The sequence below is a fragment of the Hypomesus nipponensis genome, chromosome 6 (genome assembly GCF_054491055.1).
Source record: "Hypomesus nipponensis isolate SF chromosome 6, ASM5449105v1, whole genome shotgun sequence".
NCBI lineage: Eukaryota > Metazoa > Chordata > Actinopteri > Osmeriformes > Osmeridae > Hypomesus > Hypomesus nipponensis.
In genome coordinates, this window is record NC_140366.1 from 15,049,006 (window position 1) to 15,075,208 (window position 26,203).

The 26,203-nt window shown below is 46.0% G+C and overlaps 1 protein-coding gene across 1 annotated transcript; it reads right to left on the reverse strand.

Annotated features, from left to right (window-relative positions):
• Window positions 1-442: 442 nt before the first annotated feature.
• On the reverse strand, window positions 443-26,197 carry snap25a (synaptosome associated protein 25a). The gene is made up of 8 exons (XM_084700523.1): window positions 26,047-26,197; window positions 14,874-15,012; window positions 12,910-12,951; window positions 10,462-10,510; window positions 6,887-7,004; window positions 2,656-2,775; window positions 2,220-2,364; window positions 443-1,934 (listed from the first exon to the last, which is right to left on the reverse strand). Exons 2-8 carry the CDS (start codon window positions 14,943-14,945, stop codon window positions 1,866-1,868), a joined length of 615 nt encoding a protein of 204 aa, XP_084556649.1. The 5' UTR covers window positions 14,946-15,012; window positions 26,047-26,197; the 3' UTR covers window positions 443-1,865.
• Window positions 26,198-26,203: the final 6 nt, after the last annotated feature.

A 26,203-nucleotide genomic window follows, 5' to 3' on the forward strand; every position in this document is an offset into this window, starting at 1 on the left:
TCAAATACATTAATGCAGCACCGCTGAAGCCTAAACCAGATCATTCCTTTCAATTCTATCAGTTTGATCAGATCTGCTAGAAATGGGAAGAATATTCTCACACCCTTTCCTAAACTGCATGAACACATTGATACTGCTTCTGTGTGGAACTAACTCAGATATCTCAGTTATTGTGTTCTCTTGACTAGTGATACTGTGCTAGCACATTGGATTCAATAAAGTATGATGTCAAAGTCCAAGTTTGCTGTTGTTTTCGCTAAGATGCTAAGATGCATCCAAGTGTGGCCACAACGATCCTCCACACACCAGGGTTGACTGCAGATCCAGAGATCGCAGGTTCAAATCCCCCCTGGTTGTCACTTTGTTAGAATCATCTGCTGATTGAATGACATCACACCCAGTGACACACAGGAGCAATAATCACAGACACTGGACTATAGGCTTTATTACTTTTAATCAATTCAGCTAGCTACAAAATGTCCACCACTTCACAAACTGACAGAATACAGAGGGAGTTTTAATATTACATGCGTTGAGGACATCAATCTCACAGTTTAACCTATGTGTCATTCAGGTATTTAGTCCTACAATTCTAACTACTCAACATTTCGGCGATTTGGTGTGCATAGCTCTAAAGTACAGAAGCAACAAAAAACCTTTTGTAATGTAATTTTTTGTTTCAGAGTATAATTATTATCATGATTATTATTATTTTACCGATAATAAACAACATGTGGGGAGAGTAAACTAACAGGAATACAGTCTTCTTATAAAAGTAAGGTTTCTCAGAAATGTGTCTTTTGCTTTACATTGCAAACGTTTATTTTTTTCAGAGCATCCAAATCCTATGTTACAACACAACCAATCCCAACCTCTCATCACATCTTCAATATCTCTACTGAACTGCATATTCGTTTAGAAAACAGGTCATTTTTTGCGAAACAGCCACGCCCTTGTTTTTCATTTAAATCTCCTTGCTTTTAGAACATTTTTGCATTATTTTACAACGATGGTCACAGTTTGTGAATATAGATAGACAGAAATAGTGGCTCTATTGCAAACTTGCAGGAATATGGAACGGTCAACTGTGTCCTAATACTAAGCATGCTTTTTGTCGATTTTGCTGCTGCCATGATACATATTTTTTTATATATTTTTTCAGACAGGATTTATTTATAAGACTCTAAAATCTACCATTTGTCATGCAGAACGCACAATTCACATCACTTGGAATGCAATGTCTATTACAGCTACGGAGTGTTAAGTTGCACGTTGTCTAAACAGAAACTCATTATGATTGCGGTGAGGAAAAATGAACTGAAGACAGTGATTGTTAAGTGCTTTTTGAGAAATATATCATCATAGTTGTTTATCTTTAGTTCTTTTAATTCCTCTTCTTCATTCGTCATGACAACATCAAAATAAGGATCATGACAGTTAGCCTAATGGTATGACACAGTTTTACTAAGACAATACTGAAATACTGAAAAGGAAAAACAGCTTGTTTAGCATTCCCATCACACTAATCATCCAGCATTGTACTTTTATTATATATATATATGATATATATTTTATATATGATATATATATTTATTGATAAAGATAAAAACTTCACAAGTGAGCTATAACCATCGAGTCAGCACTATATACAACCTTTGGAAAGAATGATATACAGAGTATAAGAAATAATCTTACCAGGACAATCATTGAAAAAGCAGACGGACGACACTCAGAACAACATTTACAATGGAGGAGGTGATATGTGCATGTGTGCAAACCTAGAAGATAAATACCAGATGATAAAAGCATGTTTGCGCCTGTCGACTGACTGGGCAGCAAGCTGTAGCCGTGTAGGAGACAGGAGCTTAGCCACTGCCCAGCATCTTTGTGGCGCGCTGGTTGGCTTCATCGATCCTGGTCTTGTTGGAATCAGCCTGGTTGGAGAGAGGACAGCAGAGAGTGAACGGTTGACAAAAATCGTTGACACCCAAACAACAATAACAAAAGATGATAGTCTAGTGACAGATAAAATGTAACTTTTGATTCTTGTCCTGGTTTTGGTATTGGTTGAATATATCACTGATACTAGGTTTTGAACCAGATTAATCTGATTCTGATTGTATTACAGATTCCGATATCCCGATTCCAGATTCTGATTATAATGCTATTTCATTCATTCTGACTCTGTTTCTGGTTCCGATTCAAAGTCCCCCCAGTACCTTATCCATGATCCTGTCGATCTGGCGATTCTGGGTGTCAATCTCATTGCCCATATCCAGGGCCATGTGGCGCAGATTGCCAATGATACCGCCCACCTGCTCCAGGTTCTCATCCATCTCATTTTCCCTGGCATCGTCTGTTACCCTGCGCGCGCACACACACACACACAGCTATAAGTCATTCACATGAACACACATTTCATTTTCATGTGAAAACACACACACACTTCACATTGACTTGGTAATATAGGTCCCGAGGGTGCGCCTCTCTTCATCTCCACTGGACATCATCCATATTCCTCCTTTGATGTCTCTCTCAGTGGACCTAGCCCCGTTGGTCTGGCCGCTGGCCCGAAGCAGCTCTTGTTTACCTCCTGAAGCCACACACCTGGGCATCGATTGCCCCACACACAAACACACACACTCTGCCCCTCACCTGCGGATGAAACCTCCACTGATGGCCATCTGTTCGCGCTCGTCGACGACACGGGCGGGCTGGCTGGCCACCACGCCGTCCTGGTTGTTCCCCCAGGCCTTACTGCCCCCACTCTTCATCCTGGTGGACCGGCGAGGGAGGGAGGGAGGGAGGGAGGGGAGGGAGGAGGGTCAGTTTCTCTCTGACTGTTCCTCCTGTTCTCAACTAGGAACTGGAATCATCATCATCATCATTCGTTATTCGTACATCAATCGTTATTACGATCTAGACAGTATTACTGCAGCATGCATCTGGCACATAGAAATATGATTAACAGTCAAGACTAGACTAACCAAGCAAAGCAGAGCAGGCTGGGGTCAGTTTCATTCTCTTGTTAATATCATCATGTCTGTCACATGTTATATCTCCTAGGAATATAACATAGCTTTACTCAGGCAGGCTTCGTGTTGTGAGGCACATACCTTTCTCAGCATGGAAATAGCTATTCTCCGACACGCATGCAATTGTGGATACAACACTTGAGATGACTCATGTTGTGCCTCCCCCCTTCCATCCCCCCTCCATCCTCTTCCCCCCACACCACCCCCTCCCCCTTATGACGGTGTCCCCCCAGTGAGACTGTGACAGAGAACATGTAACACAGGCTCTGGCAGACAGACAACACAGGGAAACAGGACTGTCACATCATTGGGGACGAGTGCGAAGAACTGCAAAAGAAAAAAACCAAAATGGAGGGAGTCACAGAGCACCGTGCACTTTGTTAGGAGTGTCAGATGTCTCGATCAGGTCAGAGTTTAAACGCTGGAGAACAAGAGAGTCAGTTGGAATTAAGGCAGGTGTAGTGAGGCTGAGGTAGGGGGACAGGTCATATGATGGGGGGGGGGGGGTGAACTATGGCTGTTCTAAAAGGGTGGGGAGGGAGGTGGTGAACTATGGCTGTTCTAAAAGGGTGGGGAGGGAGGGGGTGAACTATGGCTGTTCTAAAAGGGTGGGGAGGGAGGGGGTGAACTATGGCTGTTCTAAAAGGGTGGGGAGGGAGGTGGTGAACTATGGCTGTTCTAACCAGTTTAATTGTCGCCTGACAATGTGGCATCATCCATTTTCACAGTCAGCATCTTATTTGGCCCAGAGTCGTGGGGTAAGTGCGTGTGTCTGCCTGGATGCCTGACAATACTGACTGGGAAAATAAACGCATCACATATACGTCCGCAATAGCGGTGGGAACTGGAAGCAGAACCCCCCTTCCCCTCCACGGTGAAAAAGGAGAATGGATGGATCTCAAGTTAAAACATTTCTAAATATTTTTTCTTTCTTCCTCCCCCTCCTCTTATCATATGGTATTTCTGCTCCAAAGCGTTTGGAAGCATTTTGGTAACCTTGTAGTCTGGGGACGATATTTTTTGTTTCATCAGACAGAAGCCTCCCCCACCCTGGGTTATTTATAGACATGGACTGAGGCTTCGCTTGGCTCTCTGTCATCAGTGACACACAGCATCTAACCTGGCAAACACACTCCTCTCCTCTCATGCTTTCAAGCCCCTTTTCTCTCTCTCTAGTCTCTCCCCCTCCCTCCCTCCCTCCTTTCCCACTTCTTCTAGATTTGGTTTGGCATCTCAACCCATTATCTTATCAGTTCGATTCCCTCCCTATATGTTTCAGTAATCTGATTCCTAAGAATAGCACCGACCCTGTGTGTTGGGATTGTAAAAGCTAGAAACTCATCCTATTCCATTCCTTAGACTCCTGCAGGGAGTGGGGTCGATCCGTGGTTGATCACACACACCAGCCTCCAGAGGGCTGAAGAGAGGCCAGGCAGCCTCCAGAGGGCTGGGGAGAGGCCAGGCAGCCTTCAGAAGGCTGAGGGAGGCCAGGCAGCCTCCAGAGGGCTGGGGAGAGGCCAGGCAGCCTCCAGAGGGCTGAAGAGAGGCCAGGCAGCCTCCAGAGGGCGGGGAGAGGCCAGGCAGCCTCCAGAAGGCTGAGGGAGGCCAGGCAGCCTCCAGAGGGCGGGGAGAGGCCAGGCAGCCTCCAGAGGGCTGAGGGAGGCTGGGCAGCCTCCAGAGGGCGGGGAGAGGCCAGGCAGCCTCCAGAGGGCGGGGAGAGGCCAGGCAGCCTCCAGAGGGCGGGGAGAGGCCAGGCAGCCTCCAGAGGGCTGAGGGAGGCTGGGCAGCCTCCAGAGGGCGGGGAGAGGCCAGGCAGCCTCCAGAGGGCGGGGAGAGGCCAGGCAGCCTCCAGAGGGCGGGGAGAGGCCAGGCAGCCTCCAGAGGGCGGGGAGAGGCCAGGCAGCCTCCAGAGGGCTGAGGGAGGCTGGGCAGCCTCCAGAGGGCGGGGAGAGGCCAGGCAGCCTCCAGAGGGCGGGGAGAGGCCAGGCAGCCTCCAGAGGGCGGGGAGAGGCCAGGCAGCCTCCAGAGGGCGGGGAGAGGCCAGGCAGCCTCCAGAGGGCTGAGGGAGGCTGGGCAGCCTCCAGAGGGCGGGGAGAGGCCAGGCAGCCTCCAGAGGGCGGGGAGAGGCCAGGCAGCCTCCAGAGGGCGGGGAGAGGCCAGGCAGCCTCCAGAGGGCGGGGAGAGGCCAGGCAGCCTCCAGAGGGCTGAGGGAGGCTGGGCAGCCAGGGTGTGTGGGCAGATCTGCTCTTTCAGGCATCATAGCTGGAGGCTCAGATTGTCCTGTCTGTAGATTTGGTCTTTAGTAAACTTTGTGACAGGTTGTCATGACACCTCTATCTGATCTATATGATCCAGGTCTTGGTAGATTCCTTGAGGTGTGTCGAGGGTGGGGGAGGGGGTGTTAGAAAAGTGACCTGAGCACTAGCACTGCAGAAGTTGTTTCCTATTTAACTATTTGTATATCAAAACTGACGTGTACTTTTAAATCTATTTGCTTCTTTTTGATTCTCTTTTCATTGTTTATATTAGATTCATTATTCTGTCAGTGGTTTCTGCTGTGTGTTTGTGTTAAACCTGGCTCGGATGTACCGTGGGATATATTTGTGAAACATAACAGGAGCTCATCATTCACTTGTATCATTATATTACAAACATAATTTCATGTGTTGCATTATCAGCATGAGTGGCAGCATCAACATGCATGGCATTCAATAAACATGCTCTCAAGTCATTCCAGTCAGTGGCATTCATTACTGAGTTAATTAATGGGGGTGCGTTCAGAGTTGCAAAAAGGGGGGCAGAGTTAATGTGCCTGCTACCCTACAGTACTGTACATTCTGCAGTGCAGACATAACTGTTACTGTACGCATGGGAGTTCCAGTTTGACCATGGGTAGTGTTATGGTGGTATCATGGCAGCATCATGCATTTGAGGAGAAGTGTCAAACAGTCCAGCTCGTTAGTCCTGGTCTAGAGAAGCTAGCTTACTGAGGAACGCTCCACGGGTGTGGACTACTGTGGTTAGGGTGCATGGAGAAGTTCTTGTGGTGCTTGGAGAGGTTTGCTTATTGAGGGTGTGTGTGGCAAAGTGGGTTAGAATAGACTGCTTTGCGAGGAGGATGGCTAAGTTCCCTGGTGATGAAGTACTGTTATGGTGCAGGAAAGTTTGGTTTGTGGATCGGAAGAGTGTTTTCATTGTTTATATGTTGTCGAAGAGGCGTGACCAGTGTGAAGATGTGATTGTGCTTGTTTTAAAAGAATTAGTTGAAAACATATGTTTTCGTATGTTACTGTCAATGTTAAACTTAGAATCATTCAGGATTCTGTCACTTAGAGATGATTGTGACATTGAGCCTCATGTAAAGCTCTCCAGTATTGGGATGAAGCTAAGGATTGTGGGATACGCCTGGATGCCCTCCTACAGGGACCTGAGGCTGTAGTGATCCTGTGTGTATTAGTTTGTGTATAAACTTTATATATGTATATACAGATGATGTGTGTGTCTTGTGTGTGTATGAGAATGTGTCCTTGCATGTGTCTGTATACGGATGCTTTGAGTGTGAATTTTTGTGTGTATTTTTTTTCTTGTGTATTTTCATATATGTGTGTTGCCGCATGTAAGAGATAGAGAGTGTGTGTGTGAGAGTGTGTGTGTGTGAGAAAGTGTGTGAGAGAGTTGGTGTGAGAGTATGTTTCAGGACTAATGGGGTTGTCGTCAAAAGTCAAGATTAAAGGGGCGGATTAAATCTTGCTAGAGTTGGAGCAGAGCGGACTATTGGCCCTTGGCCACTATGATGTCACTTCTACCTCTTTTTTGATTGGCAGGCAGGCAGGCAGGCAAGCAGCACCTACTTGTTACATGGACAGGAGCAAAGACCACAGAATTTTCCTAGATCGTTCAAATTCTTTTCTGCATCCTTCATGTCCTTATTGATCTGGTCCATTCCTTCCTCGATACGCTCCAGTTGCTCTGATTAAACACAAGTTATTTATCCCCCACAGAACGAAGCACGAGGAGAAAAAGATAGAGGAGGAGAGGAAAGAGAGGACAAAGAAGAGAAGACAACAGCTTCAGACACTCACTGTGACGAAAGATTTAAAAAAAGAAAACGAAAAAATAAGTTAAAAAAAAGGAAAGATAACTGGACGCCACCACATATGCAAGAGTCTCTGGGCACGTGTTCAGTACCTACTTGTTACACGGACATATGAAAAGCCCACAGCATTTCCCTAAATCTTTTAAATTTTTCTCGGCCTCCTTCATGTCTTGGTTGATATGGTTCATGCCATCTTCAACACGATCGAGTTGCTCTGGTCAGGACAAAGGGATGACAGCAGTGGAATGAACTTTATTGACTATTTGACAGAAATATGAGTCATGAGCTGCAGCAGCTGTGTGAGAACTTAGATGAGTTTCTATTGAGTGCATGCATCGCTCTGCTACACTGGGACAGTAATGCACCCTGGATCTTTACGCCAGAGAATCCTACAGGAGCTAGATTCATGTGAGACTGTGACATGCTCTGTGACATGCTTGCGTGTAAAAAGGGCTATACAAATAAATTTGAATTTGATTTGACTGTGATGAACTTATTCTCAATGTATTTCTCAATATGCTTGTGTTGGCAATCACAGATACCAAACTGATTTGAGATAACACGATGATGTGTTTTTTTGTATTGTGCCGTGTGTGACAGAGCTATTCTGTCCTGAAAGGTTCCATCTTACTATTTCAGTCTGAAGGTGTTCCATGTACCATGGGCATTGCGTCCAAGGAAACTAAGGAATCTTATGTTGCCACCTTAAGGTAGGAGTTCTCTGCATGTTCTACTGGGTGAACCTACCAGTGGTTACAGGTTTTATTCACACCAAGCACTAACTTTCACCTTAAGTGATTTCAACTAAATCGGTCTCCAGACAGAGACATTAGGTCCTAATGTTTGACCACGGGCATGTGACTCTGTCGTGGAGCTGATAGGGCCAGACCTACAGGATAGGCAGCGGATGGTCAATGTGACTCGTGAATCGAGGCATGGATATGGGGGGCGTAGGTGGAGGGTGGGTCCTGTTAGTGTCTGAGAAGGAAGGAGGAGGAGAAGGGGCATGCTATAGGATGGTGGTTGACAGGGGGCAACCAATCCACTGATATAGTTAACTATAAGGCGTTTCAGGGTGTGTGTGTGTGTGTGGTGAGGGTGGAGAGAGAGGAACCTTGTGTGTGGTAGAAGTTAACTCAGTCAGGGAGAATTCCCGAGCAGACTGAGTGTGTGAAGGTGAGGGAGGAGGTGGTGTGTGTTGGGTCAGGCATGGGGCAGTTAGGAACTAAACTCACTGACATCTTCCAAGTTTGTACAATCCCTGGATAGTGCTCAGATCACCGTGACAGCAGATAAGCGGAGCAGGGAGACTGCTCGGGCTCCCAGCTTTCCTCATAACCAGGCCCAAACGGAATACGCAGATTTTTTTCACATTTTCTGCGGTTATTCAGACTGAAAAAGCCGCTAGCGTTCCTGTTCTTATGTCGGAGCGACCGAAGATGTTCCACAAAAGTTTGATGGCAAATATGGTCAATTGAATGTTGACCGACTTTGCAAAAACGTATTGATCCGTCCTCATAAAGATCAGCTAGCTGTAATTTGGGTCGATAACGTTTTAATAATAGAGACGTAATATGAGTTGAAAAGTGTATTTACATTTTGCCTCAGACCAATGCGTTCTACTTGAAAATCCGCAGGTTTTCGTCGGAATTCTGCGCCCGCGTATTCCGTTTGGGCCTGCTCATAACTAATGCGACCTGCAGCTCTGGCTCAGAATCATCCCTGTGTGGGATGAGGGCGCAGAGGGATGAGAAGGCTCAGAAAGAGAGAGAGAAATAGAGAGGATGTCATTAATAAACTCAGCCAGAGTGCTCACACCTGGGTGGGTGATTGGCATGGGCTACTAGCCAATCAGAGAGCTCAAGTTGGCTAAGGTCTCGGGGCCATGATAAATATGTATTCCTCGATCTCTTCAACTGACACTAATAAATGATAAATAAACCGGGGAAAAGAAAATCACATTCAATTTCTGCACACATAAATGTAAGTATTCTAAGGTAAATGTATGCTGTGAATGTTAGCTATACTAATAACAGTGTAAAATAAAGGGTTTGTTTATCAGATGGACTATACAGTACATTCCTTATGTGCTGCATTGAACATGCATGTATAACTGCATGTATACAGTACAGGTATTCGCTGTGACATTACCTAGGGATTGTACAAAAATGCCTTCAGTTAGTGTCGACATCAGAATCATTCATGGGGAGTTCAAGATAGAAAAGTGAGTGAGTTTTGTCATTACCAGCTAAATCGATCGTTTGTTTGCACTGTTTAGCAACGCTGAGACAGAACCTGCGTTCACCTCCATATCGGTGACATGTCAGCCCCTTCTGAGGCCTGTAGGCTGACCTCGGATCAGTCTACGCTGGACAATCATACTGTGAGTCCCAACTGTAAATAGACAGCCAGAACGTATGTAGAATCTAGTTATGTGACTCTGCATAAATGCTGGCAATCCGTCAATCCTCTTTACATATTATGAATATTCAGTAACGACGAGCCAACGACTTGCTCAGATTTCCTAGAATAGAGTTAAGCATATCAAGTTTCTGTGGTCAGACAGACGGGATCAAGCCCAAACTGATCCAGGATCAGACTTTAAGTCATTTTTGTATCATTCCTGTTGTCTTTGGGACAATCCAATGAAGTCGATGCGAATTATTGAGAGAATTTTGTCACAGAAATGCATTTGTCTAAAACTTTGAGGATGGTTACATCAGTGTCTTTCTATGACCTTGCAGAAGCCAGGAGGGATATTTGCACTTCATAGTTTCAAGGTTTTCTTGTATTTTGGCACATGAAGCTGTCAGCGAACTAAAAATAAAAAGGTGTTGGCGAACCAAAGGAAAGTAAGTATGCAAACCAAGGATAGAAGTTAGCAAACCCAGGAAAGAAATAAGCGAAAGGAAAGAAGAAGATTAAAATCGTTGTTAGTTGAAAGAAAGATAAAATCAGATAACCATCCTCATGTTTGTCCTGATTTAATCAAATGAAATTAAAATAGTAACAAAGGAGGAACTATCATTTGAGTTGGCATTTTTTGGGGGGGAAATATTAGTGTGAAAATGCATCTTTATACAAGCAAAAGTTCCGTTTTTTACAGCATGATCATTTTTCAATCTTTCACTTTAATAGGGCCGTTGATCAGAACGTGGAAATAAACACAGCCAAGTGTCAAATCACCATAGTGTAAGCAAATTCATGATTTGTCATGAAAAGGTATTTGCAATGCATGCATTAAGAGTTACACTTTCTAAACTTATATCCAGAGGTGGCGTGTGGATCAGGTACATCTCCGTATCTCTTCTAGAAGATTCCCAGACTTACCTCCTTGCTCGTCCAGCATGACCAGAGTCCTGATGCCAGCATCTTTACTCTACTCCCCCAGAACAGCCAGGCAAAGAGGGAAGGAGGGAAGGAAGATAAGAGGAACAGAGGACAAGAAAGAAAGGAAGGTGAGTCCAGAGAAGAGAAAAAAGCCGCGAGTTTAGTGATTAGAGGACAAGATGAAAACGTAATATTAGCTGGTTAAAGTAACCGCACCAGGAGACTCGTCACGCTTAGATAACGTTTTGCGTCATTTGATTGTGTAACAGAGGTGGTTCAGAGCCACTCTCTCCCTGAGGCTTGTGAGGTCACATGTTGCCCTCAGAAAAACCAATGGTAGACCATTTAATGCTTGATATAGAGTAAACAGGAAGTGAACCCTGCTGGTTCCATCTGACATCCTGTGGCATGATCTTTGTGGGGTTGACTTTGCTGCTGTAATCTCCTTTTCATGTTGAGGATAATGAATGAGCAAATGACCTGGCCTCCACCCAGTGAAACGTGAGTTTGTATTGATTGAGGGTCACAGGTCAGAGCCATTAGACTCCTGGTGTGAAACACAATAAATTACTTCCCGAGTGATGATTTATTAAACAGGCCGACTAGAATTTAATAGTTTACATTAAAATTAAACATCAGATCTAAATGTATAAAATATTAACTTCAGTTTCTAAATTTTTCATCTAAATCCTACACTTCTAAAATAATTGTTCCAGGCAAGACTAAAAAAGGACTTGGCTACTTTGCAATTCCTCCGTACCAACAGTAGATTGATCTAGCACAGGAGACCTCTGGGTCTGCCTTAAATTGCCAACGTAGAACTTATTACTCATTGATCTTTTGGTACAGATATCGACCATGGGGAGAGCTCATCTTGGCATAGTCCCCCTTTAAATCCTGAGCCGTTGTTTTTGAGCAAGCATAAAAAATACAGCTCCGTATGGCAGAGACTTGGCACCTGGCGAGGAGATGACATAAACAAGACACACATACACACACACAGGCTGACACAGCTCACAGACACACACACATCGCCCCCAAAGCAGATCTACGGAGGGGTGCATCGACGTCCGGGGGGGGGGGGGGGGGGCGTGAGGGGAGGAATAAGGAGGCGCCGCAGTGTATAAATTATGTTGTAATTGAGCCTCCTCTTCCAGGAGGAATCCCAAAGCAGCTCTCAATGTTTCCCAGGGGGTATCGCCTTCCTCAGCATAACCAGCCTGGAAGCGTTACAGTGCTGCCAGCCCTGCTTCGCTTCGGCTGCATTCTGCCATTTTGCATGCAGGTTGTATAAACCTTTTTCCCAAAATGTGTTGTGAATAGAGTACTATACTTTATTGATAGGGTTAGTGTTAGTTAAAATGATCACTGTTATGATATTAAACACCCCCCGTAAACCTCCTATGAGTCTCCCTGAACAATTCCGATACATAATCATCTGACTGAACACCTTAGTCTGACTAATATCTGTCTGTCTTTCTTCTTCGCTCTGTCTGTCTTTCTCTCTTCTCTCTCCTAAACTCCTCTCCCTCTCTGATTTTCTCTTTCTCCTTGCTCTCTTTGTCTCTCCCTCTCCTCCCAACTCCCACCCTTTCTCTTTCTATCTCTCCTCCTTTCCCTCTCTTTCTCTCTCGCTCCCCTTTGTCTGTTTTTCACGTCGGAGGCGTCACTGTCCTTCCCATCCTCTCGCCACCTCTTCACCCCTCCCTATCGCCCTGCGGTGGTTCCAGGAAGGAGCTGTGTGATGAGATCTGTTGACTGATGATCAATATGACCTTGAGATGTGTAGCGGGCGGCTGAAGTCCTCCCAACCGGGCCCTCCCCCTCCAGCTGTCTTCACACTTTCACTTTCTCACCAGACTTCTCTCTGCCTTCTGCTTCTTTCTTACAGTTTCCTTCTGTTCATCACCTGTCTTTCTCTCTCCTATCCATCTTCTTTGTCTGTTTATCCTTTTTTCCAACCCTCTCCTTCTCTTTTCTACCTCCTCCCATCTCCCTCCCTCCCTCCCTCCCTCCCTCCCTCCCTCCCTCCCTCCCTCCCTCCCTCCCTCCCTCCCTCCCTCCCTCCCTCCCTCCCTCCCTCCCTCCCTCCCTCCCTCCCTCCCTCCCTCCCTCCCTCCCTCCCTCCCTCCCCTCCTCTCACTCTGTCATCAACAGCTTTGTCAGGACACTCGGCCCAAGTTGGCTGAGTCACGCCTTAGCTGATCTCCTATTCCTGTTTACTTGAATTTCTTTCGGGTTTAATAAAGTGAATTGAATAGAACTGGATGAGCTGGTATGGCCAAGCGGGTGTCAGCGTGCGCTCTGGTACGTCAGAACAAAAACCTTGTGTTCCACTCATGTCATCATCTGTTCTCAGCCCCCGACTGGGACCGCCTTCCACATGACCTCGGCTCGGACACACACATGCAGAACAGGAAGTGTGAACACAGGAAGTCTTTCTCTCACCTCTTCGACCAGCTGTAGCATACGACGAGTGCTCTCCAGTGACTGTGGACAAAGAGGAGGGCAGAGGTTAGCGTTGGGAATCATCACCAGGGCATCAGACTATCAGAGATGAATGAAGGTGAAAGTGTGTAGAGCTTGTTGTGTGTTGTGTTTTGTTTGATTGGGTGAGTGACACAGTGAGATCGTTAACCAACTGCTCTTGTCTTTTCTAAACATGACTCCACTTGGGTTGTTCAGCTTGGGTGTCTGTAATGGCGGTGAGATATACTGTATCACTGTTATGTAAGCTTTGAATCACGGTACTAGCTTGCCAGTTAAAAGAAACAAGAGATGAAAAAAATGACAGTATGTACTGTATTTTAATATTCAAATTCAAAGATGTAACTTGTAAAACAAATGCATCTATTTTCAGGGTTATATGATGGTCTTCCATCGATTTCCATCCCGTTGAGTCGCTTGAAGCGGCTGGTTCTATTCATGACCACTGTGGCGATGTGGCTGCATGTTCCTGTTTCCTCCGTAAATAGCCTGTGTTAGCGTGTGGCTACGGCAGGGGCTGTGGGGGAGATGTAGAGCACAGCCCTGGCAGAGAGGAGGGAGGGATGAGAGAGTGTCTCATCCCTCACGCATGGACGCAGAGCCCTGCCCCTGGAGAGGGGCAGGGGGAGGGGAGAGGAAGAGAGGAGGAAGGGATGGGGAGAGGGAGGTATGGGAGGAAGAGTGGGAGGAATGGATGGGGGGAGGAAGGGGGAGGGGGAGTAGGGGGAGGGCAAAATGCCACATAGCCTCGGCCTGAGCATCCCAAGCCACAGTGACTCTGCTGTAGCTGTGGCCTCTCATCCGTCCTGCTCTCATCCATCCTCCTCTCATCCGTCCTGCTCTCATCCATCCTCCTCTCATCCGTCCTGCTCTCATCCATCCTCCTCTCATCCGTCCTCCTCTCATCCATCCTCCTCTCATCCATCCTCCTTTCATCCTCCCCCTTTCCTCTGCTCCTCCATCCTCTCCTCCCCCATCAGGCTACCCGACCATCATTCCTTTCCTTGATGGTGTCTTGGGACAGGCTGTCTTCACAGTACTGTCAAACGCTCGACCCTCAGGAGGTCTGTCTGAGATAACATGTACTGTATGTAATTGTGCCTGTGTGTTCCAGTGCTGTGGGAGTCTGTGATGGTAGCTGCCATTTTGTGTCGAGCGTTTGCATGTGTGTTTAATATTCTGCTCAGCTGTGAGAATGAGTCATGAGAGCAGCAGGGAGACAGGCCGGGCTGCTGCAGGCCTGCCCGTCACGCACGCACACACACACACACACACAATCACCCTCACATACAAGCATCCACACAGACATGCACACACACACACACACACACACGCATACACTTACATGCATGCACACACACTTGCATAAACACAATGGACAAACACATTTACTGTGCATGCACTCACTCATGTCTGTGAACACTAACACACACACACACACACACATGTACACACTGTACCCATGTATGGAACATGAACACACACACACACTCACAGCCCCACATACACACTAAATGCTGTAGCGTTACATAAGCAGGAGGACTACCCCTCCACCTGACACACACACACACACAATTGTACACACATTCCGCGCACCCTCACACATACACACACACACAGAGCCACCACAGCTTGCCTCCGGCCAGAGCCAACAGCAGGACCCACTCCTCCTGAGCCAGCCTGCTAGGATGACTGAGAAATGGTCAGTGTTACTGTCTAATCTACGATCACATGATCTGAGAGGGGGTAGTCAGGACAGGGAGCTCTGGTATGAGCTGAAGGTGTGGAGGAGACCTAACAGAACGAGACCTGCACTAGGTGCGTGTGTGTGTGTGCATGCACGTGTGTGTATGGGTGTGTGTGAATGTGTGAGTGTGCATGCATGGTGTGTGAGTGTGTGTGTGTGTGTGTGGACACTGTCTTACCTCGTCAGCCATCTGATCGGCCTGCTGCTGCATGTCCGACAGCTCATTACGCATGTCCGACTCTTCTGCCATGGCTGCGTGTGAGGTGGAGCTGTTCTCCAACAGGGAAGAGAAGATCCTAGTGGGAATCTGGGGAAGACTGGGCGACGCCGGAAGAGAAAACAAACAACCCTTAGGATGAACTCAAAATAAAGAAAAACACCATGAAGTTGGTGTTTAACACAGGTTGGTTGCGTGCCTGATACTGGAACAAAGGTTAAATCAAATGTGAAGAAAATGAAGCCTTGAGGTCTAGATTCAATCTAATGACACCTCCCAAATACTGCCCAAACTGCATACATGCTGGTGCAATGCAGTAGGTCTAACATTGACACAAGCCACAGAGGAAGTTCCTTTATTTGTAGATGAACAATAACCATGTTGGTCCTGTGTGTGGGGTGTGTGTGTGTGTGTTTCCAGAAGCCATGTTGGTCCTGTAGGAGGAAGAGGGGGGAGGGAGGGTGTTTGTGTGTCCTTTGCAGTGACTGAGTCTCAGGGGTGAGTCTCTCTCTCCCCCGTTCCTGTTCTCAGAGGACCAGGAGAATGGGGGATTAGGGGTGTTTGTTTCGACTGAAAGAGGGGAAAGCAGGCAATCCAATTGATGTTAGCAAGGGATGCCAGTTTTGGACAGGGAGAGCTGAGAGGATTTGATGGATTAACACGGACAGACATAAACAGCCTTTAAGTCTGCACCATAGATTGACATGGTCAGCCAGTTAGTCCCTGAGGCAGTTATCTTTCCTCCATCCAACATTCAAAGATTCAAAGTCATCTTGGTCTTGTAAAATATACAAACAGAACCCATATCTAAAATACGGTTCCGTGTTTCAGTTTCTTGGTGAGGGTCAGATGACGGTTAGGGAATCGGGCCCGTAATCAGAAGGTCGCCAGTTTGATTTCCTGCCGTGCCAAATGACGTTGTGTCCCTGGGAAAGGCACTTCACCCTACTTGCCTTGGGGAGAATGTCCCTGTACGTACTGTAATTCGCTGTGGATAAGAGCGTCTGCTAAATGACTAAATGTAAATGCTTGGTGTGCAGGGCATGGAGTGGAGATGTAGAACTCCCATATACTGTGAGCCACTGTTAAAAGGCAAAATAATGCGACAAGTGTGTGTGTGTATGTGTGTATATGTGTGTGAGGAGATCATGTCGTTGATATTCTGCCCTGGAGGTCCTACTGTACACAGCTCCTCCGGAGCGTATCCTGGGAGCTTCAGCTGCTCGGCCCAGCTGGCCGGCACGCTGAGCAGAGGCAAACATCTCCCTGCCCTCTCCACATGACACACATCCACCTCCAGAGGGACAGCTCACCCTCAAGCACGTCGCACACCAAGCACGTTTCCTCACATTTACATCAGTCCATTAGGGGAAAGAACACTCTTGTCCTACACTTAAAGGTTTGTTAGTTAGTATATATTTGGCGTGAACTTTCCCTTTAATGCGCACTTGTTATTCAACACAATTCCATGGGTGCCACAAAAACCTGACAATGGGATCATTTACTTATCCAAAACAACTCCATGACTCCTGCTGGAAGCCCCTTGTTTCACAGTGGCCTGATGTTGGCTCAGCTAGCTAATGCTCTCCTTCGTTCTGTTCCCGGCTTCAGCTTCTGTCCACGGCCTCCAGACCCAGCCTCAGCCTCCAGACCCAGCCTCAGCCTCCAGACCCAGCCTCAGCCTCCAGACCCAGCCACGGCCTCCAGACCCAGCCTCAGCCTCCTAACCCGGCCTCAGCCCATCTCCAGACCTCCCTTCCCCTCTCGCCTGGTTAATCACAAGTGTTCCGCCATGTTGGCTTATATAAATCTCTTCCAGGGTGGAGACCGCAGTGCAGCGGCTTTCAACGCTGAAATCAAATCAGATGCCCAAACAGGCTTCAGAATGTGTTATCACATAAAGGAAGACATTTTGTTACGTAACCAGATTCAGCCAATTAGTTTTAACGTGCCATCCTGACCTTTTATTTTATACTCCAAACCCAGACAGTCATCTCTGCAGGGGGAGCATCGTAGGAGCCCTGAAGACAGCCTGTTCTAAAATAGCCGTTACTGTGTTAAAAAGGTACATCATAGGGTCCTTAACGTCACGACAGAAGGGTCACACTTTAGATTAAATTGGAATTAATAAGATTGCGTTTGATTGAGTCATTAATCAACAGATTAAAATGTAATAGGATGTACCTTACAATCGGAGGTTACTTAACTGGCATTTTAAAGATGAGTTCGGACCTCATCTAACTCTACTTTGCAAAGGCGGTCATGTCAGTCAGCTTGACATCGTATGTGGTTTACATGAACACAGAACACCAACTGGATGCTGCACACAACGCCCCCTGGCCAAACCTCTGCATTATCCACACTATGCACATGTGCAGAAGAGAACATTGTGAAACATATAACAACAGCATGTCAGAAAACAAAACTGACTTTGTGTTAAAGATAGCTTTCTAGAAGACGTTCATGAGCAGAGGTTATAATGACGTGTTTGTTTCTAATGAAGGTTTCATGAAATCAAGGTTCTACCGTCTTCATTTAGCAGGCACCTTTATCCAAAGCGATCAACAGTATCGCTTCAGCATGTCAGATGATAGATACCAGACGATTGTGAACATGGTCATATCTTTAATCTCCATCTTCTGTAAAGAGCTGCTGCGTGCTGTGTTGGTGTTAAGCAGGTCAGATACACTGACTGACTCGTTCAGCTAATTTACAGTGATTAACTCCTCTGATCCTGTGACATCTGCCAGACAGCTGCCTCAGAATACATCTCTGCACCCCCCCCCCCCCCACATTCTCCCAACCCCACCAATCCACTGTTCAATAAAATATCTTTAATTCAGTTCAGCACACACAAGCACACACACACACACACACGAGTCACTCAGTGGTGTCGACGGCTTTGTCGATGGAGATGAGGCAAGGCTCTCTCATATTGACCTCACACTGATGGGAAACCAGCGTGATCTCCATGGAGAACACACACACACACACACACACACACACAAACATACACAGACACACACTCCACAGACCCTTTTACTGCAGTAAGGAATGTGCTTGTTAGCTGGCTTTGCTGACTCAGCACCATGTTTTAATTGAAGGCTCCTGGTTATATTGTGTGTTTTATATGCAGCCTGCCTCTATATTTTTTGAAGGAGCAATTCTGTGTAAAACCCCACACTCGCAGCTTACAAGGGGAATTTATATGAACTGATTAGATAATACATGGCAGTTTATGCCTACGTTAACCTTTAATGAATGCAACTTAAATCATAAACTCAAGATTCACCAACAGACATTCATTGGTGTTACTTGTCCAGTGAATATGTACAGTAAAGTGTATATCTGTTTGTAACATGCTATGACTGGAAAAGGGAACGTTTCAACTTGAGTGGACACTAAACTTTGGGTTGGTCATTCTTTTTCATTCCATTCCATTCTATTCTATCCTATCCTGTTCTATTCTATCCTGTTCTTTTCTCCTCCCTCCTTCAGATCAGGTCAGCCCCATCTTCAGTCCCCCGGTGGAAGCTGTGGTGAATGTGTTCTCATTCCCTTATCCACTGCAAATGAAGACCCCCCATCTTTCATGCCTTGTCCAATCACAATCAACCAACCAGAGCTCTACCCACCCCCACTGGCAAACGGCTTTTCCCTCCCTCCCTCCCTCCCTCCCTCCCTCCCTCCCTCCCTCCCTCCCTCCCTCCCTCCCTCCCTCCCTCCCTCCCTCCCTCCCTCCCTCCCTCCCTCCCTCCCTCCCTCCCTCCCTCCCTCCCTCCCTCCCTCCCTCCCTCCCTCCCTCCCTCCCTCCCTCCCTCCCTGTGCCCATGTCCTCCCTCCCTGGTGCGTCGCAAATCTCAAAGCCTGGAAGCCCCAAACCGACCATACCTGTTTTCATCAAGCAACAAGGCCGCCGGCGTCGCAGCAAACACGTTACCCTGCTGGCTGAAACCAGCGCGATTTCACGGAGACGCTTTCCATTTGTCACGTTACCCATGTGCGATCGTGTTCCACGCTGACTGCATGACCGTGGTTCTCCAGCTCCAGTCATTCATTCTGCACCAATCAGTCTTGTGGTTGGCAAAAGCACTGATGGGAGACTTGTGGTATTTACTTAGACTGGCGTTTTGTCGCACGGACTCACCAGCACAATGTTAGCAGTGAGAATAGAGCATTGTTGTGCTGGATATGCTGGATGGAGAATGGCTCTTTGTGTGGTTGCCGTGCGTAACCGAGGCTTTAGTGGCTCGTCGTGTTGGCTGCCATTTTGTTGACCAGCTCAGTCACTGCAGCTTTCAGTACATGCCTGCTAACTGTTCCTGCTCTCGTCTTTTATTTATTTTTTAAACTCCTTGGTGAATATGCTGGCTGTTGAATATTTCATTTTGTGCTTTCAGCCCATGTGGTAAACTTCAGACTCGAGAATATAATTTGATGGAGATTAAAGATTTGAAGTGTATCAGTTAGAAGAATTTCTCTCTCAAATCTTTACACATTAGTGTTATCTGACATCAAACCAAGGAGGGTATTTTTATGAATCGTGACAATCTCTGTTTTTAAACTGTGACAATCTTTCAAAAAACGTACATTAAAAGTCTGGTTATCATGACCTTTTCTAAGAACTGTTGGACTGTAAGAATTGTGATTCAACATAAACAAAAGGTGTCATTCTAACAGTGTATGTTGTGTCTGTCTCAGAGCTGGATATTCCGTCCTCCAGTCCTCTCTATAAAGACCACCCTGCATTATGGAAAGCAGAAATGAGATTGTATAGCCAATGTATCAACCTTGTCGGCACACCCACTCTTTATAAAGGTCTAGAAATACATGGTCACAGGCATCAGCAGACAGTAGGATTCAGCTCCAGTTCCCTAAAAAGATGTTACGTGACCGTGGGCGAAAGGGCCATCCTTCTCTTTGTCTGAACGACCTTCTCAAGCACATTTCCTGTCCTCTTTCCTTCACCCTCACTCACCCATGAAGGTGACAAACAGCTGTGTCCTCCTTGTTCTCCTTACCCAGTCTCTCCCTCCTCCCAACCCCAGACTCCTCATTAGGGACTCAGCGGGACTATGTGCATCATGCACGTTCGTCGTCCTCAACGGTCCTCAAACTGAAATTAGGACATGCAATGTAATCATGTTGTAACAGCTACTCTCTGGTCTAATGAGTGTGTTATCACTGCAGTGGTAGCTCAGCGTTGCTTAGGGACGACCTCTCTGACTGGCGATTTAGGTTGGGACAACACCCATCAACCTGGACACACACGCACACACACAAACAGACACCCCCCCCCACACACACATGCACACATGCACACAGTTCACTGCTTGCATTGCAGCTTATCACCATGTCCCATGTGAGCACACTCCTGACTGAAAGGTTTCACCTCTCTCTCTTCCTCTGCACAGAGAGCAGTGAGAGTCATCAGCCCAGGAATCCACCCCAGGGCCCAGTCAAGCCTTTGCATACAGGCCTGTAAACCTCCAGTAGGAACACTAACCGCTCCACCTCTGTGGTCTCCTTGTGTCAGGGCAGCACCCCCACCCCCACCCCCTCAGGCTGATTTATGAACCGGGGGGCGGGGGGGGGGAGGGCTATTAAAGCAGACATCCAGAGCCTCGAGGCCCTGCAGATATGACAAGCCCAACACGACAGGGAGGGGTGCACTGGGGGTGGGGGGGAGCCTGTTGAAGAGAGGGACTGATGTAGGATGAGGTGGGGGGAGAGATGGGGATAGAGAGGAAGGGAGAAAAGAGGGGGGAGAGATAGGAAAGAGCTGGAAGATGAAGGGGGGGAGAGGCGAGAGGAAGGAGGGAAGGAGGAGAGGAGGATGGGGGTTAGGTCAGCCGGTTCATGTTCCTAATATGATGGTTGACTGAATTGAATACGTGACCTTCCTGTTTATACGAGGCCCACATCATAAAAACCATGCATCACAACGCCTAGGAACTCAGGGATCCAGTAGCAGACGTCTATTTTTCACACCTGTAGGTTTGATGGAATTCAGTCAGCAGCAATCTGAAGGCCTAACAACACACAGGTACATCACAGACACTTTCCCGTTGTGTGGTAATTGGCTATTAAACCGTTAAGTTCCAATCAATCCTGACACCTTTCATTTTCCAATTAGTCCTCATTGTTTTTGCACCATATCTCTGCGCACGATAAAGTAGATCTGTTTAGTTTCTTCCTGTGAGGTCATGTAGAACTGGACAGGGTTGATTCCTGGTTAGAATAGAATGTGTTCCATTCCAGAATGGAGGTAAAAAGGTCCAGTTCTATGTAGCCTCCCTGGGTCATGGTCTGTGTGGCTCTTAACTGACAACATTGGAGCCTGTTAAATATTTGAGAACTGAGAAAGACAGAGGCATTAAAAAGCAATTACTGAGCCCTCGAGTCAAGAAATATACGCTCAGTCATCACAAATTCTAAAAGCTAATCCTTCTCCCCCCCCTTCCACCCATATTAAACACACGTTTAGTATAAGCATTCCTAGCAATAACTAAACATGTAATATACAACATTTTAATGTAGTACAGCTGCAAAATAATCTCTAGTTTGAAGGTAAAATAGAAAGTCTAATCTATAACCTGAAAAGGATACTTTGTGAGTAAAATGGGCTGGAGACGACTCTGATGTGTGATGACCCAGTCAAGGTAAATGTGTCTTGATGATCAGTGAAGTAATTGAAGCCTGTTACCGACAATTGGCTCTAATGTCTCCTCCACTCCGATGCAGTGTTGGCTGAATGTCATTACCACATTACAGTGGGGCATAGCATGACCACACACACATATTAGATCAAAACAAACCTCTCAAATAGGTCCAGACGTTATCTACCCGTGAATGCACATGCACTTTGTGTGCTTGTGTGTGCGTATGGGTGAATAAGAATGTGAGTATGTGCTCGTGTGTGTATGTGCATGTGCATGTACGTGTATACTTGTGTGTGCGCATGTGTGTCTGTGCTGCGATCAGTCAGTGATATACGTCGCACAATAACATTCTGCAGGGGTACCCTGATGCGAGGATCCTTCCTGACTGCACTGCAGCATCATAAATGATCTTCCACACCCCGCGTTTGACCGACCAGAGCAGAGCAACACAACACCTCACAACAGCCCTCAACAGTCCACTGGCTTCTGAACGGAACCACATTGTATCAAATGTGACCCAGTGTAAAGAGAGGTCTGAAATGTGACCAGGCTATTGTGAATAAAGCTCACCATGACTTGCAGACGCATTCAGGTTGACTAGAGCAGTATAACAGCTGATTGTATGCCTCATTTAAGAAGAGGATTGGAGGTTTGTGCCTCCGGACGGCCAACTACAACTGGTGCGACTTGTCGTTCAGCATCGTAGAATCCCTCCAGGGTGTACACCCAAAGGGAAAATGATTCAACTGTGGGGTGTCAGACTTTCACCATCGTGCTGTAGCATTCTGCGTCACACAAGGGTGTTACTACTTTTTTTAAATTACTTTTATCACTTGCATCATTGTTTTTATTGATTGTATGTAAAGCACCATGAGCTGCAATTCTTGTATGAAATGTGATATTTAAATAAAGTCTTAGTATTGTTACTACAGGGGCCGCACACGTCCGCAGGATGGGATTCATAACAGCCTGCAACCGCTACTGTCCAACCGGGGATACGATCAGCCAACTCTGCACTGGGGAAGAACCAAAGGGCTTTTCTTCCCCATAATTTCCAGAGGATTCCTGCAGTTTTGGTGCCGGTCCAACACTCAACCAATTGAGGCTATTGGGCTGGAAAGTTCAGGGTTTTGATTTATTGGCCCAGCCTTCACCCATTACCGTGTCACTGCAGAAGAGAACATTCTTTCTGCTTCGTCATTGCAGTGCGTTTGTCGCTCTAAAGCCTTCAACAAACAGTAATCTTGAAAAAGGGAACAGTGTAGGAGTCAGAGATGAAGGACTTCTCCTCTGCCAGTGTACCCAAAATTCCCTATCAGCTATTAAAGTATAAATATGATAAATACTTAGTATGCAGTAGTTAACTCACTACAGAGCATCGTCTAGCCTGGAACTATAGTAACCTCATAGCGACATGATACAAATAAATGCAAAATAATCCTAATCAAATTTGAGATCCAAATTAATTTGAGTTATGGGGTATTACATTTTGAAGAGTAAAATCGAATCAAAGATTCCCTCAGAAGTTTAGCGGCTGAGCGCTGAGAGGGCTGAGCAGTGGCGTTCAGAGTCCGGCTCAGCCGCAGACACAGCCCATAGTGGCAGCCATTTTAGTTCACTGTGTTTTTGTTTACATGCAGAGTATCTTTGAGAAAGTGATACCTGCCCTGTGGTGCTGACTGGGCACAAAACACTCTTCCTCCCTCCCCCGTATTCTTACCCTCCTGCACCAACAACATTCACTTTCCAACACCCCTTCCACTGACAGCTCCCCAAAAAAATGTGTAACTGTAAAACAAAAATCAAATCACTTTTAAATGTTTTCAAAATTATAGATTAGATATTGTTGGGCATCCGAGACAGAGAGAGGACATCAAGGAAATGGATTGAGCCAGTATCAAATCTCAGCCCCTGCTTTAAGGCTTTAGATCAAAAAGTATGCTACCCAGTGAGCCACAAGGGCACCACTCAAACGTATTTTAAAGCTGTTTGAGGGAACCAAAACTAAATACCTTCAGTGGGGTCTAAACCAATCCCACAACAACACATTCTCAGATTCCTCTGAGACTACAAACTTCACATACATTCCTCCCCATCTTTACATACTCAGCATAAACCAATTTACAGTGCTTTCCTGAGGCCACAACAAAGAACAATTTTCTCTGATATCAACATCACGTTTCTCATTATAGGATATTCTCTAAGAGAGGCCCTTCATCCAGCAAATACAGCACACACAGATGAAAACACCTCAGCAGTCTGGAACAAGACCAATTCGTTTTTATAGGCAAAATGAATTTATGGCAGATCTCTGTCTCAGAGATGAATATCATGTCTTATTAATAGACAATGTGGGTAGCTATTGGTTAAAAAAAAAGAAGTAGGCCTAGTGAGCAATAACATAAAACTGTATTTCATTTTGTGGTGAATAGGCTATTTGTAATACTTTCAAAATTTCTCAAACCAAGAGATGGATTTCAGTCTCTATAAGACTTGTTTTAGAATTCTCAAGAGACTACTTGATCCGTTGTCTCATGGAACATAATTGATAGTCTATCTAAGGACAACAACATCCTCAGGGTACTTTAATGAGAGGAATAATAATTGCATGCAACAAAACGGTAAACTTGGCTATGACACAAACATTTTTTAATTGATTTTCAGAATGGCAGAACACGATGAAGTACACTGTAGCTTCCTGTCGGACACGAACGAGACAAGCCAGTGACAAAAAAAAACAATCATAGGCTGATGATAGGAGGCTATCATTAGTCACCGCTTCCCCGCGGAACAATCACATTGTGTATCTCGGCTCCGCAATTTGACCGACCGATGACGGCAGAACGGTATGGCTAGACCTAGCTAGTGGCTAGTGGCTAGTATAGGCTGCTAGAACACACGCTCTTCTCATTTGATCGCGAGGGCAAGGCCTTAAATAATATCTGAACGCTGGATTCCAAAGTTCTGCCATACTGGTTTGTATAGGCTGATCTTGTAATTTATGTTTTTTACGTAATTTATCTTTCTCACCTACTTCTCCCGCTCACTATCTCTGCATCTTCATCTCCGTCTCCGATACGCAGAGAGGGAGTGAAAACGTGCACATTTGCACAGCTTGAGCTGAGGAAAGATGTGACAATCTTATAGCACCTGGACTGGAGAGTTATACGTAGGCTAATTGTTTAAATGATCATCATCGAGGGCTTATCATCAATAGACGACAAATTCGTAATATATATTTATTTTCCTGCGCCACAGTGATCACTACAAACGCACGTGACCTAAATAGCTGCCGCATCCTCCTCTGGTCAACAATCAAGCAGGCAACGATCCATTTGTGGAAGCGTGATCAATAACGAACAAAGGCCTGGGAATATCAACGTTGGAGTTGTGTAGCATTGTCTACTTCACTGCGTAAAAGTAATTACTGGGATTGACACGGTTTTGTATCAAGAAAAACGGACAGACGCTGAACACATAACCGTTTAACGTTGTGATGGATGGGATGTTGGAGGTGTCATAGTGCGGGTTTCACCAACCTACACCCCCGCTCGTTCGCCTCCTGCCCCCGCCCATCGTCTACAAGCGGGGCGACACAGACAGTAATTACCGATGCCTCGTCACGTAAATGTGGTAGGAATGCATCCTTTTTGACGCAACAAACTGGCTGCAAGCGCGGACGTGCACAACAGTGCCACATTTATGAAGTTGGACAGTACGGTCATCCCTCCGCTTGTTTACCACACTTTCCCTCCACCGTTTCACCAACTACGTACTATGGCGCAGTGTATTATAAACTGTAGCCTTTAAATGGTTTACATTAAAGTTAGAATACAATTTAGAATTTGCTGCAAGATGGGGAGAATTTTGCAGATATCAGCCGAGCGGTTATTTGAAGACCAGCCCTCCTAAACCAGCCAGCACACCCTCAGGAGAAATATACAGCCCTGCGCAAAAATCCCAACATTCCTATAGCCTCTAATGCAGATTAGACTAAAATCGAAGCAGAAACATCCATTTCGGAAGCATTTTCTAAGCGTCCACATGTGTTATCTTCCTATTAACAATAATGCAGTTGAGCGATGTCGTTGTCCAAGGTGCTGAAACGCAGAAAACGCCCACACCTTACGCATTAGACCACTGCACCCTACATTTTCAACAATCGAAGGCGGGTAGATTTATTACGCGAAGGGGTCATGCGTTCCAAAGACGTTCCAGTTTTCCTTCTTACAGCCTAGACTACGAACACTACACATATCCAATATGGAGATAATACAATTAAATAACTGCCATAATCCTTTATATTAGCTAATAATGACATAAATTGTCGTATTTTTTGTCATTGGAATAAAAGCCCATACTTCGATGCTCTTAACAATCTCCGGTTTGTTTAGTAAAGCTTGGTGTAAGAACACAACACATACAATTTAGTCTGGATAGTGATAACATGTGAAGAAAGATGTTTCTCCTACCTGTGCCCGTTGTCGGTGGCTCGCAGTCAGTAACCGAGAGGAAATGTCGTATTTCAACAACTAACCGTTATCACCCCCGTTCAGTAGGACTGGTTTGCTGCAAAGGCTCTGCGCGTGGTTGATACCTCCTCAGTTCTTCTTCAATGAAAGCAGCAGC